Source organism: Gobius niger (genome assembly GCF_951799975.1).
Source record: "Gobius niger genome assembly, chromosome: 22".
Taxonomy (NCBI): Eukaryota; Metazoa; Chordata; class Actinopteri; order Gobiiformes; family Gobiidae; genus Gobius; species Gobius niger.
In genome coordinates, this window is record NC_136873.1 from 11,201,585 (window position 1) to 11,217,278 (window position 15,694).

The 15,694-nt window shown below is 46.8% G+C and overlaps 1 protein-coding gene across 1 annotated transcript in view; it reads right to left on the reverse strand.

The window, feature by feature from the left end:
* The window catches only part of lamb2 (laminin, beta 2 (laminin S)), a 63,072-nt gene that overhangs the window by 31,180 nt on the left and 16,198 nt on the right, over nucleotides 1-15,694 (reverse strand). The window contains exons 5-13 of the mRNA XM_079581012.1: nucleotides 15,196-15,384; nucleotides 9,267-9,330; nucleotides 7,375-7,577; nucleotides 3,999-4,119; nucleotides 2,701-2,889; nucleotides 2,081-2,260; nucleotides 1,496-1,608; nucleotides 458-537; nucleotides 239-374 (exon numbers count right to left, since the gene is read on the reverse strand). Coding sequence (XP_079437138.1) covers nucleotides 239-374; nucleotides 458-537; nucleotides 1,496-1,608; nucleotides 2,081-2,260; nucleotides 2,701-2,889; nucleotides 3,999-4,119; nucleotides 7,375-7,577; nucleotides 9,267-9,330; nucleotides 15,196-15,384 — 1,275 coding nt within the window. The remainder of the gene's footprint in view (nucleotides 1-238; nucleotides 375-457; nucleotides 538-1,495; nucleotides 1,609-2,080; nucleotides 2,261-2,700; nucleotides 2,890-3,998; nucleotides 4,120-7,374; nucleotides 7,578-9,266; nucleotides 9,331-15,195; nucleotides 15,385-15,694) is intronic.

The following is a 15,694-nucleotide window of genomic DNA, read 5'->3' on the forward strand; positions in this document are numbered from 1 at the left end:
CTGTGAAGTTTCGGTGAAGTTTCAGTGAAGTTTCGGTGAAGTTTCGCTGACGTTTCGGTGAAGTTTCGCTGACGTTTTGGTGACGTTTCAGTGACGTTTTGGTGACGTTTCAGTGACGTTTCGGTGAAGTTTCAGTGACGTTTCGGTGAAGTTTCGGTGACGTTTCGGTGACGTTTCGGTGAAGTGTACAAACACACGGGAGGGCATCCGGGTCAGTAACTACACTGTACAAACTGACCTGTCCGAGCGTGGCGAGCTCCGCCTCGTACAGCAGATGATCCAGCGCCGCGAAGAAGAAGCCGGACTCCACCTGAGAGCACGTCCGCCCGGTCATGTGACTGCGGCAGCGACACTGACCGCTGTCCACCGCACATCTGTAAGAGACGCACATCTGTCAACATCTGTAAGACACAAACATCTGTAAGAGACACACATCTGTCATCATTCAGTGACTCACAGATTGTCGTTGGCTCCGCCCACATCGCAGTCGCAGCCTCTGCAGCCGCTCAGGTCGTGGCTCAGCGCCCAGTGCTCCGGCTCAAACACAAACACACATGCATTTTTGTCACTTTTTTGTTGCATTTTTGTTGAATTTTTGTCACTTTTTTGTTGAGTTTTTGTCACATCTGTATTACATTTTTGTCGCATTTTTGGTGCTTTTTTCCCAAGAAGCTTTTGGATTAGGGTAAAGCCAAACTGGAGGAAATGGGATCCGTTCAGGTGGGACTTAAGAGGTTAAATATACCTGTAATGTGGCGCTCCACCAGCAGGGGGCCACGGAGTCTTTGTGTAGAGAATGCGCTACTTTTATTCCGCTCCGTTTGAAAGCTCTAAAACTCCTCTACATTTCTATAAACATATATGAACAGTAGGTGGCGCTGTGCAGATGTTCTGTCAAAACCACTGAGTCACAACAAGGAGGAGGAAGTATCTGTACTCTTACTGGAGTACTAGTAGAAGTATCTGTACTCTGCAGTACTGCTCCTCCAGTGTCTCAGTAGTGACTGTTTCCCTCAGATCCAGGTCAGATCCAGGTCAGATGTTCCTCAGGAGCTGCTCAGACCATGTTGGGTCTGAAACTCACACTGAGCCGCTCGGATTCTAAATATAGTCCTTTAAAAACAGCTGAAACTCTAAGTTTAGACATTTCACTCAGAGCTGCAGCCGCCGCGCCTCCACCGCCTCCACCGCGGCGCCTCCACCGCGGCGTCTCCACCGCCTCCAAAGCGGCGCCTCCACCTTTCCGAGGAGCTCATGAGGAGGTCAGACTGAAGAACCTCCATAATGGCACAAATATAAAACTGTCTGTACTTCAGGCATAATCAGAGTCAGGACGACTCAGAGCTTCAAAACGATATATACTGTATATAGTGAGTGACATATATACTGTATATAGTGAGTGACATATATACTGTATATAGTGACATATATACTGTATATAGTGAGTGACATATAGGTCGTATATAGTGAGTTCCACATCTGAGATGATCCTCACCAGACACTGGTCACAGCTGCGTCCGGTCACCAGCCGTTTGCAGAAACAGTCTCCACTGACCGGGTCACACTGAGCCCGGCCCGACACCGTCCCGCGGTGATCACAGTGACAGGCTGCAAGAACCAGGTTTATTATAATAAAGAGCCACAGTGACAGGCTGCAAGAACCAGGGTTTATTATAATAAAGAGCCACAGTGACAGGCTGCAAGAACCAGGATATATTATAATAAAGAGTCACAGTGACAGGCTGCAAGAACCAGGGTTTATTATAATAAAGAGTCACAGTGACAGGCTGCAAGAACCAGGGTTTATTATAATAAAGAGTCACAGTGACAGGCTGCAAGAACCAGGTTTATTAAAATAAAGAGTCACAGTGACACAGTCCTACAGTACTTGTTACTCACGCTGGCAGCCTCAGTACTACAGTCCTACAGTACCACAGTACCACAGTACCACAGTACTTGTTACTCACGCTGGCAGCCCTCAGTACTACAGTACCACAGTACCACAGTCCTACAGTACTACAGTACTTGTTACTCACGCTGGCAGCCTCAGTACTACAGTACCACAGTACTTGTTACTCACGCTGGCAGCCCTCCGGGTTGTCGGCGCTCAGTCCGTAGAATCCCGCCTTACACTTGTCGCATCGCGGTCCCTCCACATGAGGCTTACAGCGGCACTGCCCCGCGACCTGCCCCAGGGCAGGATCAGTCACAGCGTCGCACACGCCCCCGCTCAGCGAGCCGTCGGGGTCACAGTCACAGGCTGAGGAGGAAAACATACATTTATATTCATATTTATACATAAACGTTCACTGTCAGAGCGTCAGAGCGAGCGGCGAGAGCAGCTGAGTTTGTGTCTCCTCAGGTCAGGACAGTCTTTGGACCCTCGTGCTGTCGGAGCAGGAAGGGCATCAGGGACGACCTCCGGGCAACACCCCCTGGTGGTGGATTGTGGGGGGTTTACAGACGAGTCTGTGGTGTGTAAATGTCAAACAGGAGCGAGGCCAGGGCAGATCCTTGTGGGACTCCAAACTATTGATGCCTGTCCATCCAAAGTCATGGCACTCCACGTTTATACATCAGCAGCCCAGTATAGGGCGGGGTCGAGGGGTGACCACGTGATGCTCAGCAGGTATAGTATCGTTGTGTTTTCATTATTTCACAAGTCCATAATAATATTGATAGTAGCTCCAGATGCCTCACCTGTGCAGACCTGCGGGTCCCGGATGTCCCTCCGTGGGTCCTTGTAGTAGAAGGGTTTGCAGCTCTCACAGTTGCGGCCCATGGTGTTGTGCTGACAGAGGTCACACACTCCCCCACTGCTGTTTCCTGTGGCCAAGTAAACCGCCATGTCGAAGTGACAGCTGGAGGAGTGAGCGTTACACTCACACTCTGGAAACAAGAGCGTTACTCACACTCTGGAAACAAGAGCGTTACACTCACACTCTGGAAACAAGAGCGTTACACTCACACTCTGGAAACAAGAGCGTTACACTCACACTCTGGAAACAAGAGCGTTACTCACACTCTGGAAACAAGAGCGTTACACTCACACTCTGGAAACAAGAGCGTTACTCACACTCTGGAAAAAAGAGCGTTACACTCACACTCTGGAAACAAGAGCGTTACTCACACTCTGGAAACAAGAGCGTTACACTCACACTCTGGAAACAAGAGCGTTACACTCACACTCTGGAAACAAGAGCGTTACACTCACACTCTGGAAACAAGAGCGTTACACTCACACTCTGGAAACAAGAGCGTTACTCACACTCTGGAAACAAGAGCGTTACACTCACACTCTGGAAACAAGAGCGTTACACTCACACTCTGGAAACAAGAGTGTTACACTCACACTCTGGAAACAAGAGCGTTACACTCACACTCTGGAAACAAGAGCGTTACACTCACACTCTGGAAACAAGAGCGTTACTCACACTCTGGAAACAAGAGCGTTACACTCACACTCTGGAAACAAGAGCGTTACACTCACACTCTGGAAACAAGAGTGTTACACTCACACTCTGGAAACAAGAGTGTTACACTCACACTCTGGAAACAAGAGCATTACTCACACTCTGGAAACAAGAGCGTTACACTCACACTCTGGAAACAAGAGCGTTACACTCACACTCTGGAAACAAGAGCGTTACTCACACTCTGGAAACAAGAGCGTTACACTCACACTCTGGAAACAAGAGCATTACTCACACTCTGGAAACAAGAGCGTTACACTCACACTCTGGAAACAAGAGCGTTACACTCACACTCTGGAAACAAGAGCGTTACTCACACTCTGGAAACAAGAGCGTTACACTCACACTCTGGAAACAAGAGCGTTACACTCACACTCTGGAAACAAGAGCGTTACACTCACACTCTGGAAACAAGAGCGTTACTCACACTCTGGAAACAAGAGCGTTACTCACACTCTGGAAACAAGAGCGTTATACAGTGTTGTACAGGCGTGGCTGTGGCTCAGTTACATGTATGTGTCTCACCTGTACAGGCGTGGCTGTGGCGTCCCTCCGCCGGGCGCCAGGGCAGGTCGTTGTAGAAGTCGTCGCACTGTTCACAGTTCAGGCCTTTGGTGTTGTGTTTACAAACACAGCGGCCGTGGACCTGGACACGGGAAAAGAAAAACACGCCTGTAACACATCTGAAACACGTCTGAAACACGTCTGAAACACGTCTGAAACAAGCCTGAAACACGTCTGAAACACGCCTGAAACACGTCTGAAACACGTCTGAAACACGTCTGAAACACGTCTGAAACAAGCCTTAACCACGCCTGAAACACGCCTGAAACACGTCTGAAACAAGCCTGAAACACGCCTGAAACACGTCTGAAACACGCCTGAAACACGCCTGAAACACGTCTGAAACAAGCCTGAAACATGTCTGAAACACGCCTGAAACACGTCTGAAACACGTCTGAAACACGTCTGAAACACGCCTGAAACACGTCTGAAACACGTCTGAAAAACGTCTGAAACACGCCTGAAACACGTCTGAAACAAGCCTGAAACACGTCTGAAACACGCCTGAAACACGTCTGAAACACGTCTGAAACACGTCTGAAACAAGCCTGAAACACGTCTGAAACACGCCTGAAACACGTCTGAAACACGTCTGAAACACGTCTGAAACAAGCCTGAAACACGTCTGAAACACGCCTGAAACACGCCTGAAACACGTCTGAAAAACGTCTGAAACACGTCTGAAACACGCCTGAAACACGTCTGAAACACGTCTGAAAAACGTCTGAAAAACGTCTGAAACACGTCTGAAACACGCCTGAAACACGTCTGAAACACGTCTGAAACACGTCTGAAACACGCCTGAAACACGTCTGAAAAACGTCTGAAACACGTCTGAAACACGTCTGAAACACGTCTGAAACACGTCTGAAACACGCCTGAAACACGCCTGAAACACGCCTGAAACACGTCTGAAATACGTCTGAAACACGTCTGAAACACGTCTGAAACACGTCTGAAACACGTCTGAAACACGTCTGAAACACGCCTGAAACACGTCTGAAACACGTCTGAAACACGGCTGAAACACGCCTGAAACACGTCTGAAACACGTCTGAAACACGCCTGAAACACGTCTGAAACACGCCTGAAACACACCTGAAAAACGCCTGAAACACGCCTGAAACACGTCTGAAACACGTCTGAAACACGTCTGAAACACATCTGAAACACGTTTGAAACACGTCTGAAACACGTCTGAAACACGTCTGAAACACGCCTGAAACACGTCTGAAACACGTTTGAAACACGTTTGAAACACGTCTGAAACACGTCTGAAACACGTCTGAAACACGTCTGAAACACATTTGAAACACGTGTGAAACACGTCTGAAACACGTCTGAAACACGCCTGAAACACGCTTGAAACACGCCTGAAACACGCCTGAAACACGTCTGAAACACGTCTGAAACACGTCTGAAACACGTCTGAAACACGCCTGAAACACGTCTGAAACACGCCTGAAACACGTCTGAAACACGTCTGAAACACGTCTGAAACACGCCTGAAACACGCCTGAAACACGTCTGAAACACGCCTGAAACACGTCTGAAACACGTCTGAAACACGTCTGAAACACGTCTGAAACACGTCTGAAACACGCCTGAAACACGTCTGAAACACGCCTGAAACACGCCTGAAACACGTCTGAAACACGTCTGAAACACGTCTGAAACACGTCTGAAACACGTCTGAAACACGCCTGAAACACGTCTGAAACACGTCTGAAACACGTCTGAAACACGTCTGAAACACGTCTGAAACACGCCTGAAACACGTCTGAAACACGTCTGAAACACGTCTGAAACACGTCTGAAACACGTCTGAAACACGCCTGAAACACGCCTGAAACACGTCTGAAACACGTCTGAAACACGTCTGAAACACGCCTGAAACACGCCTGAAACACGCCTGAAACACGTCTGAAACACGTCTGAAACAGGTCTGAAACACGCCTGAAACACGCCTGAAACACGTCTGAAACACGTCTGAAACACGTCTGAAACACGCCTGAAACACGTCTGAAACACGTCTGAAACACGTCTGAAACACGCCTGAAACACGCCTGAAACACGTCTGAAACACGTCTGAAACACGCCTGAAACACGTCTGAAACACGCCTGAAACACGCCTGAAACACGTCTGAAACACGCCTGAAACACGTCTGAAACACGTCTGAAACACGTCTGAAACACGCCTGAAACACGTCTGAAACACGCCTGAAACACGTCTGAAACACGCCTGAAACACGCCTGAAACACGTCTGAAACACGTCTGAAACACGTCTGAAACACGCCTGAAACACGTCTGAAACACGTGTGAAACACGTCTGAAACACGCCTGAAACACGTCTGAAACACGTCTGAAACACGTCTGAAACACGCCTGAAACACGTCTGAAACACGCCTGAAACACGTCTGAAACACGTCTGAAACACATCTGAAACACGTTTGAAACACGTCTGAAACACGTCTGAAACACGTCTGAAACACGCCTGAAACACGTTTGAAACACGTCTGAAACACGCTTGAAACACGCCTGAAACACGCCTGAAACACGTTTGAAACACGTCTGAAACACGCCTGAAACACGTTTGAAACACGTCTGAAACACGCTTGAAACACGCCTGAAACACGTCTGAAACACGTCTGAAACACGTCTGAAACACGTCTGAAACACGCCTGAAACACGCCTGAAACACGCCTGAAACACATCTGAAACACGTTTGAAACACGTCTGAAACACGTCTGAAACACGTCTGAAACACGCCTGAAACACGTTTGAAACACGTCTGAAACACGCTTGAAACACGCCTGAAACACGCCTGAAACACGTTTGAAACACGTCTGAAACACGCCTGAAACACGTTTGAAACACGTCTGAAACACGCTTGAAACACGCCTGAAACACGTCTGAAACACGCCTGAAACACGCCTGAAACACGCCTGAAACACATCTGAAACACGTTTGAAACACGTCTGAAACACGCTTGAAACACGTCTGAAACACGCCTGAAACACGCCTGAAACACGTTTGAAACACGTCTGAAACACGCTTGAAACACGCCTGAAACACGCCTGAAACACGTTTGAAACACGTCTGAAACACGCCTGAAACACGTTTGAAACACGTCTGAAACACGCTTGAAACACGCCTGAAACACGTCTGAAACACGTCTGAAACACGTCTGAAACACGCCTGAAACACGCCTGAAACACGCCTGACCACGCGTGACGTGATTAAGCCGGGAACTCTCCCACGGCATCGGAGACACACCGCAAAAATATAAACATTTACATATAATTTACATATAATTTACATATAATTATCACATACCATTCCCTCGATTTCGTCGGCGATGCCCTCGATGGGGGCGCACTCGGAGGCGTGGCCATAGCAGAAGCAGTTGCCCCTGACGACCAGCTCGTACATGGCGTAGTAATACTTCTCCTTGATCTCGGCGCGAGTGTCCAGCAGGTTATCGCCCAGAGTGTGGAGCTTCGTGAAGTTCACCCGCAGGTTCGTGATCTTCAGCTGGTCTGAGGGTGGAGGACACGGGGGGGCACGGGGGGGGGGGTAAAGAGGGGGTACAGAGGGGGTAAAGAGGGGCACAGAGGGGGTAAAGAGGGGGGTAAAAAGGGGGTACAGAGGGGGGACAAAGGTGGTAAAGATAGGGGTAAAGAGGGGAACAGAGGGGGTAAAGATAGGGGTAAAGAGGGGGGTAAAGAGGGGGACAGAGGGGGGTAAAGAGGGGGTACAGAGGGGGTAAAGATTGGGGTAAAGAGGGGGGTAAAGAGGGGGTACAGAGGGTGTAAAGATAGGGGTAAAGATGGGGTAAAGAGGGGAACAGAGGGGGTAAAGATAGGGGTAAAGAGGGGGGTACAGAGGGGGTAAAGATAGGGGTAAAGAGGGGGGTAAAGAGGGGGTTAAGATAGGGGTAAAGAGGGGGTACAGAGGGGGTAAAGAGGGGGTAAAGAGGGGGCATAAAGGGGGTAAAGATAGGGGTAAAGAGGGGGGTAAAGAGGGGGACAGAGGGGTAAAGAGGGGGTACAGAGGGGGTAAAGAGGGGGGTAAAGAGGGGGGTAAAGAGGGGGCACAGAGGGGTAAAGAGGGGGGTAAAGAGGGGGGTAAAGATAGGGATAAAGAGGAGAACAGAGGGGGTAAAGATAGGGGTAAAGAGGGGAACATAGGGGGTAAAGATAGGGGTAAAGAGGAGAACAGAGGGGGTAAAGATAGGGGTAAAGAGGGGAACAGAGGGGGTAAAGATAGGGGTAAAGAGGGGAACAGAGGGGGTAAAGAGGGGGTAAAGAGGGGGCATAAAGGGGGTAAAGATAGGGGTAAAGAGGGGGGTAAAGAGGGGGACAGAGGGGTAAAGAGGGGGTACAGAGGGGGTAAAGATAGGGGTAAAGAGGGGAACAGAGGGGGTAAAGATAGGGGTAAAGAGGGGAACAGAGGGGGGCACAGAGAGGGGACAGAGAGGGGACAAATTAGAAATCCTTTCAAAGCTGCTTTATAATAAATGTACCTAAATGTACCAAAGGAAAATGAAAACAAAAGCAGCCGTGCAGGTCATGGGCTCGATTTCACCTTCCTCACTCGGAGGCTCTGGACTCAACTTGTTTCAGATTAATTGTACCGTTTTCCTCAACCACATAAAGCTGTGAGTTTGTTGATGACGTTGGTGTTGTTTGAGGACCAGCTTCATCCTGGTTTCCTCTTCAGCTTCACCATCAGAGCTGTGTCAGTGTCCTTTTCACCAGGAAGTTTAAATACATGAACACTCTGCCTGACAATTAACCTCCAAATGCGAAACTTACCCTGAGTACCCTGAGTACCCTGAGTACCCTGAGTCCCCTGAGTCCCCTGAGTACCCTGAGTACCCTGGTAATGATAATATCTGGAGTATAATGGCTGGGGCGTGTGAGGCTGTGACTGAGAGGAGCAGGTTTCTTCCAGTCAGAGCAGCTGAAACCGGAGCCGTCTGTGGGACAAAGCCCGGCCTGTGTCTCGGTCTGGCTCTGCAGCTGCCGTCGCCCCAGGCCCGGCCCAGACCCGGCCCAGACCCGGCCTCACCGTGTCACTGTGACTCTGCACATTTCGGCTCAGATGCCCTTCCTGTCACGTCCATTATCTCTGTTTTCCCTGCGTCTGATCCTCGTCGGGTCAGTGATCCGAGCGCAGTGGTTAGGCGGCTGCACATGTACGTGACAGTGAAGGCAGTGACTCACTCTGGATGCGGGGGCTGTACGGGTCATCGATGCGAATGGCCGGATCCAACACTCGGAAAATCACCTGCACAAAGACCACGGCACAAACAGCAGGTCAACACGTTCTTAAAGGGACTATACGGAGTTTAAAAATGTTAAAGGGATGTATTTTCCTCCCCCCACATGTTCCTCCATGTCCTCTTCACCAGACCTGCCTCTAAATCCTGCCCTGTCCCTCAGAGAGCTGTTACTGCAGCTCTGAAGTGCCGTCATATAGAAGCTGCAGTTACACGCATGACCTGAGGTGGCAGTAGTGAGAATACAATGACCAACTTACGTTTAGTCCCTTTAATATCCTAAACATCTTTAACTCTGTCAGAGTCAAATCAGCCCAAACTCTCTCTTTACCGAGTGAAGTTTGAAAGAGTCTTGAAAACAGTTTGGAAGATTTTATTTAAAAATTGGAACATTTTGGAAAACAGATAATTTTATTTTTTGGCAAAAAGAAATAGAAAATCTTTTGAAAAATGTTTTTACATTTTTTAGAATTTTTTTTTTTTTTTCAGGAAACATTTGAAGAGGTTTGGAAAGTTTTTCAAGTTTTTGAAAATTCTGAAAAAAAAAAATTGAATTTTTAAAAATGTTGTTCTAACTTTAGGGACATTTTTTGTGAAGGCCCGGTGTTCATGGTTTGACTTGTATGTTTTGAATCACCTGTAAAAGAACAAACCGAAATAAACCGACATTTTGAACATTTAAACAAAAAAAAAAGGATAATTTTGGAAAGCTTTGGAAGAGTTTTGAAAAGTTTTGGAAATGTCCTTCAGCTAAACTTTATTCTTTATTCTTTATTAGCATCCCCATTAGCGCCCACAGGCGGTTGCTCGTCTTCCTGGGGTCCTGACACAATATATAATTACAAAACAGTTCAAATAGAATCCATGAATGTTGCACATTTCATATAATCATAAAACCTTATAAGACACATATAACACACGGTAGGGCTGTGCAATTAATCGAAATTCGATTACGATTTCGATTACAACAGTAAACGATTACAAAATTAGCATCATCGCAAAAAATCGATTATAATTTTTTTTTTCAATTTTTTTTCAAATTTTTTTTTTTCTTCTAATTTTTAATTTAGGGATTTTTGTCAATTTTTTGCTGGATTTTTTTCACTTTTTTTTGATGGATTTTTGTCTTTTTTTGATGGATTTTTGTCTTTTTTTGATGGATTTTTGTCTTTTTTTTGATGGATATTTGTCTTTTTTTGATGGATTTTTGTCTTTTTTTGATGGATTTTTGTCTTTTTTTGATGGATTTTTGTCACTTTTTTGATGGATTTTTGTCTTTTTTTTTTGATGGATTTTTGTCTTTTTTTGATGGATTTTTGTCTTTTTTTGATGGATTTTTGTCTTTTTTTTAATGGATTTTTGTCTTTTTTTGATGGATTTTTGTCTTTTTTTTATGGATTTTTGTCTTTTTTGATGGATTTTTGTCACTTTTTTGATGGATTTTTTTAAAGGCAACAAATAATCGTTTGAATAATCGTGATTTCAATTATGGCAAAAATAATCGTGATTATTATTTTTTCAATAATCGAGCAGCCCTAACACACGGTGACTCTGCTCACATGTACTGAGCTCATTGACCTTTTACTTTCAGCTTAAATTGTGATTTACTCTTAGTATTTCTGATGTTAAAAGGAAACGCGTTCCAGGCGTTTGCTCCTCCTCTAACTGTGGCGCCATAGTTAGTCATTCATCCATGTCTCCAATAATCCAAAAAAACATCTGAAAGAGAGAGTTTGGGCTGGTTTTGACTCTCAGAGTTTAAACTGAGGAGGAACTTAAGGAGGAACTTAAGGAGGAACTTAAAGGAACAGGCCACCGTTTTTCCATACTAAAGAACTCGTCAAAGCTCAGGTAAGAACATATCTCAGTATGGAAAAACGGTGGCCTGTTCCTGTAAGGAGTGACTTAAGGAGGAACTTAAGGAGGAACTTAAGGAGGGACTTAAGGAGGAACTTAAGGAGGGACTTAAGGAGGAACTTAAGGAGGAACTTAAGGAGGGACTTAAGGAGGAACTTAAGGAGGGACTTAAGGAGGGACTTAAGGAGGAACTGAAGGAGGGACTTAAGGAGGAACTTAAGGAGGGACTTAAGGAGGGACTTAAGGAGGAACTGAAGGAGGAACTTAAGGAGGGACTTAAGGAGGGACTTAAGGAGGGACTTAAGGAGGAACTGAAGGAGGAACTTAAGGAGGGACTTAAGGAGGGACTTAAGGAGGGTCTTAAGGAGGGACTTAAGGAGGAACTGAAGGAGGAACTTAAGGAGGAACTGAAGGAGGGACTTAAGGAGGGACTTAAGGAGGGACTTAAGGAGGGACTTAAGGAGGGTCTTAAGGAGGGACTTTAGGAGGGACTTAAGGAGGAACTTAAGGAGGGACTTAAGGAGGGACTTAAGGAGGGTCTTAAGGAGGGACTTAAGGAGGAACTGAAGGAGGAACTTAAGGAGGAACTGAAGGAGGGACTTAAGGAGGAACTTAAGGAGGGACTTAAGGAGGGACTTAAGGAGGGTCTTAAGGAGGGACTTTAGGAGGGACTTAAGGAGGAACTTAAGGAGGGACTTAAGGAGGGACTTTAGGAGGGACTTAAGGAGGGACTTAAGGAGGAACTTGAGGAGGGACTTTAGGAGGGACTTAAGGAGGGACTTAAGGAGGAACTTGAGGAGGGACTTAAGGAGGAACTTAAGGAGGGACTTAAGGAGGAACTGAAGGAGGGACTTAAGGAGGGACTTAAGGAGGGACTTAAGGAGGGACTTAAGGAGGGACTTAAGGAGTGACTTAAGGAGGAATTTAAGGAGGAACTTAAGGAGGAACTGAAGGAGGGACTTAAGGAGGAACTGAAGGAGGGACTTAAGGAGGAACTTAAGGAGGGACTTAAGGAGGAACTTAAGGAGGGACTTAAGAAGGAACTTAAGGAGGAACTTAAGGAGGGACTTAAGGAGTGACTTAAGGAGGAATTTAAGGAGGAACTTAAGGAGGAACTGAAGGAGGGACTTAAGGAGGAACTGAAGGAGGGACTTAAGGAGGAACTTAAGGAGGGACTTAAGGAGTAACTTAAGGAGGAACTTAAGGAGGAACTGAAGGAGGGACTTAAGGAGGAACTGAAGGAGGGACTTAAGGAGGGACTTAAGGAGGGTCTTAAGGAGGGACTTAAGGAGGAACTGAAGGAGGGACTTAAGGAGGGACTTAAGGAGTGACTTAAGGAGGAATTTAAGGAGGAACTTAAGGAGGAACTTAAGGAGGGACTTAAGGAGGAACTGAAGGAGGAACTTAAGGAGTGACTTAAGGAGGGACTTAAGGAGGAACTTAAGGAGGGACTTAAGGAGGAACTTAAGGAGGAACTTAAGGAGGAACTTAAGGAGGGACTTAAGGAGGAACTTAAGGAGGAACTTAAGGAGGGACTTAAGGAGGAACTTAAGGAGGGACTTAAGGAGGAACTTAAGGAGGAACTTAAGGAGGAACTTACGGAGGAACTTAAGGAGGGACTGAAGGAGGGACTTAAGGAGGGACTTAAGGAGGAACTTAAGGAGGGACTTAAGGAGAGACTTAAGGAGGGACTTAAGGAGGGACTTAAGGAGGAACTTAAGGAGGGACTTAAGGAGGAACTTTAGGAGGGACTTAAGGAGGGACTTAAGGAGGGACTTAAGGAGAGACTTAAGGAGGAACTTAAGGAGGGACTTAAGGAGAGACTTAAGGAGGAACTTAAGGAGGGACTTAAGGAGGAACTTAAGGAGGAACTTAAGGAGGAACTTAAGGAGGGACTTAAGGAGGAACTACAGGAGGGACTTAAGGAGGGACTTAAGGAGGGACTTAAGGAGAAACTTAAGGAGGAACTTAAGGAGGGACTTAAGGAGGGACTTAAGAAGAAACTTACGGAGGAACTTAAGGAGGGACTTAAGGAGGGACTTAAGGAGGAACTTAAGGAGTGACTTAAGGAGTGACTTAAGGAGGAACTTAAGGAGGAACTTAAGGAGGAACTTAAGGAGGAACTTAAGGAGGAACTTAAGGAGGGACTTAAGAAGAAACTTAAGGAGGAACTTAAGGAGGGACTTAAGGAGGAACTTAAGGAGGGACTTAAGGAGGGACTTAAGGAGGGACTTTAGGAGGGACTTAAGGAGGGACTTAAGGAGGAACTTGAGGAGGGACTTTAGGAGGGACTTAAGGAGGGACTTAAGGAGGAACTTGAGGAGGGACTTAAGGAGGAACTTAAGGAGGGACTTAAGGAGGAACTGAAGGAGGGACTTAAGGAGGGACTTAAGGAGGGACTTAAGGAGGGACTTAAGGAGGGACTTAAGAAGGAACTTAAGGAGGAACTTAAGGAGGGACTTAAGGAGTGACTTAAGGAGGAATTTAAGGAGGAACTTAAGGAGGAACTGAAGGAGGGACTTAAGGAGGAACTGAAGGAGGGACTTAAGGAGGAACTTAAGGAGGGACTTAAGGAGTAACTTAAGGAGGAACTTAAGGAGGAACTGAAGGAGGGACTTAAGGAGGAACTGAAGGAGGGACTTAAGGAGGGACTTAAGGAGGGTCTTAAGGAGGGACTTAAGGAGGAACTGAAGGAGGGACTTAAGGAGGGACTTAAGGAGTGACTTAAGGAGGAATTTAAGGAGGAACTTAAGGAGGAACTTAAGGAGGGACTTAAGGAGGAACTGAAGGAGGGACTTAAGGAGGAACTTAAGGAGGGACTTAAGGAGTAACTTAAGGAGGAACTTAAGGAGGAACTGAAGGAGGGACTTAAGGAGGGACTTAAGGAGAGACTTAAGGAGTAACTTAAGGAGGAACTGAAGGAGGGACTTTAGGAGGAACTTAAGGAGGAACTTAAGGAGTGACTTAAGGAGGGACTTAAGGAGGGACTTAAGGAGGGACTTAAGGAGGAACTTAAGGAGGAACTTAAGGAGGGACTTAAGGAGGAACTTAAGGAGGAACTTAAGGAGAGACTTAAGGAGGGACTTTAGGAGAGACTTAAGGAGGGACTTTAGGAGAGACTTAAGGAGGGACTTAAGGAGGAACTGAAGGAGGGACTTAAGGAGGAACTTAAGGAGGGACTTAAGGAGGAACTTAAGGAGGAACTTAAGGAGGAACTTAAGGAGGAACTTAAGGAGGAACTTAAGGAGGGACTTAAGGAGGAACTTAAGGAGGAACTTAAGGAGGAACTTAAGGAGGGACTTAAGGAGGAACTGAAGGAGGGACTTAAGGAGGGACTTAAGGAGGGACTTAAGGAGGAACTGAAGGAGGGACTTAAGGAGGAACTGAAGGAGGGACTTAAGGAGGGACTTAAGGAGTGACTTAAGGAGGAATTTAAGGAGGGACTTAAGGAGTGACTTAAGGAGGAATTTAAGGAGGAACTTAAGGAGGAACTTAAGGAGGGACTTAAGGAGGGACTTAAGGAGGGACTTAAGGAGGAACTGAAGGAGGAACTTAAGGAGGGACTTAAGGAGGGACTTAAGGAGGAACTTAAGGAGGGACTTAAGGAGGAACTTAAGGAGGGACTTAAGGAGGAACTGAAGGAGGAACTTAAGGAGGGACTTTAGGAGGGACTTAAGGAGGAACTTAAGGAGGGACTTAAGGAGGAACTTAAGGAGGAACTTAAGGAGAGACTTAAGGAGGAACTTAAGGAGGAACTTAAGGAAGGACTTTTGGAGGAAAATAAGGAGGGACTTAAGGAGGAACTTAAAGGAACAGGCCAGCGTTTTTCCATACTAAAGAACTCGTCAAAGCTCAGGTAAGAACATATCTCAGTATGGAAAAACGGTGGCCTATTCCCTTAAGGAGGGACTTGAGGAGGAACTTAAGGAGGAACTTTAGGAGGAACTTAAGGAGGAACGTAAGGAGGAACTTAAGGAGGAACTTGAGGAGGACTCTGGCTCCCCCTGAAGGCTCACCTCCCCCTCGGTGGACGGCTCGATGTCGGAGTACCGGGATTCGCAGAGGACGTCGTCCACGTGGCGCGGGGGGCCCTGGGACACGCCGGGGAACTCGGCGTCGCAGTCGTAGGCGAAGTATCGGTAAACCTGCCACGAGCGGCCGAAATCCGCCGAGCGCTCGATCAACATGGCGGCCGGACGGAAGGTCTGGGGGGGCGGGGTTAGCACAGGTCAGTTTGTACCTCAGAAGTGTGAAGATGAGTCCGAAAGACCCCAAAACAGAAGCTGAAACAACCCTTTATCCAATCAGGTGCTTCTATACATCACGACCATTCAGTTCAAGTCTGTAAAACTCAAAATATCCAGTTTGGACTAGTCTAGGTTGGGGTTGGACTAGTTAGGGTTGGTTTATGCTGGTTTAGAGCAGCAGTGAGCCTGTTCTGACCTAGTTTGGACGGGTTTAGACCAGATTTGGACTGGTTAATGCTGGTTCTGACAGGTTTGTGCTGGTTTGGAC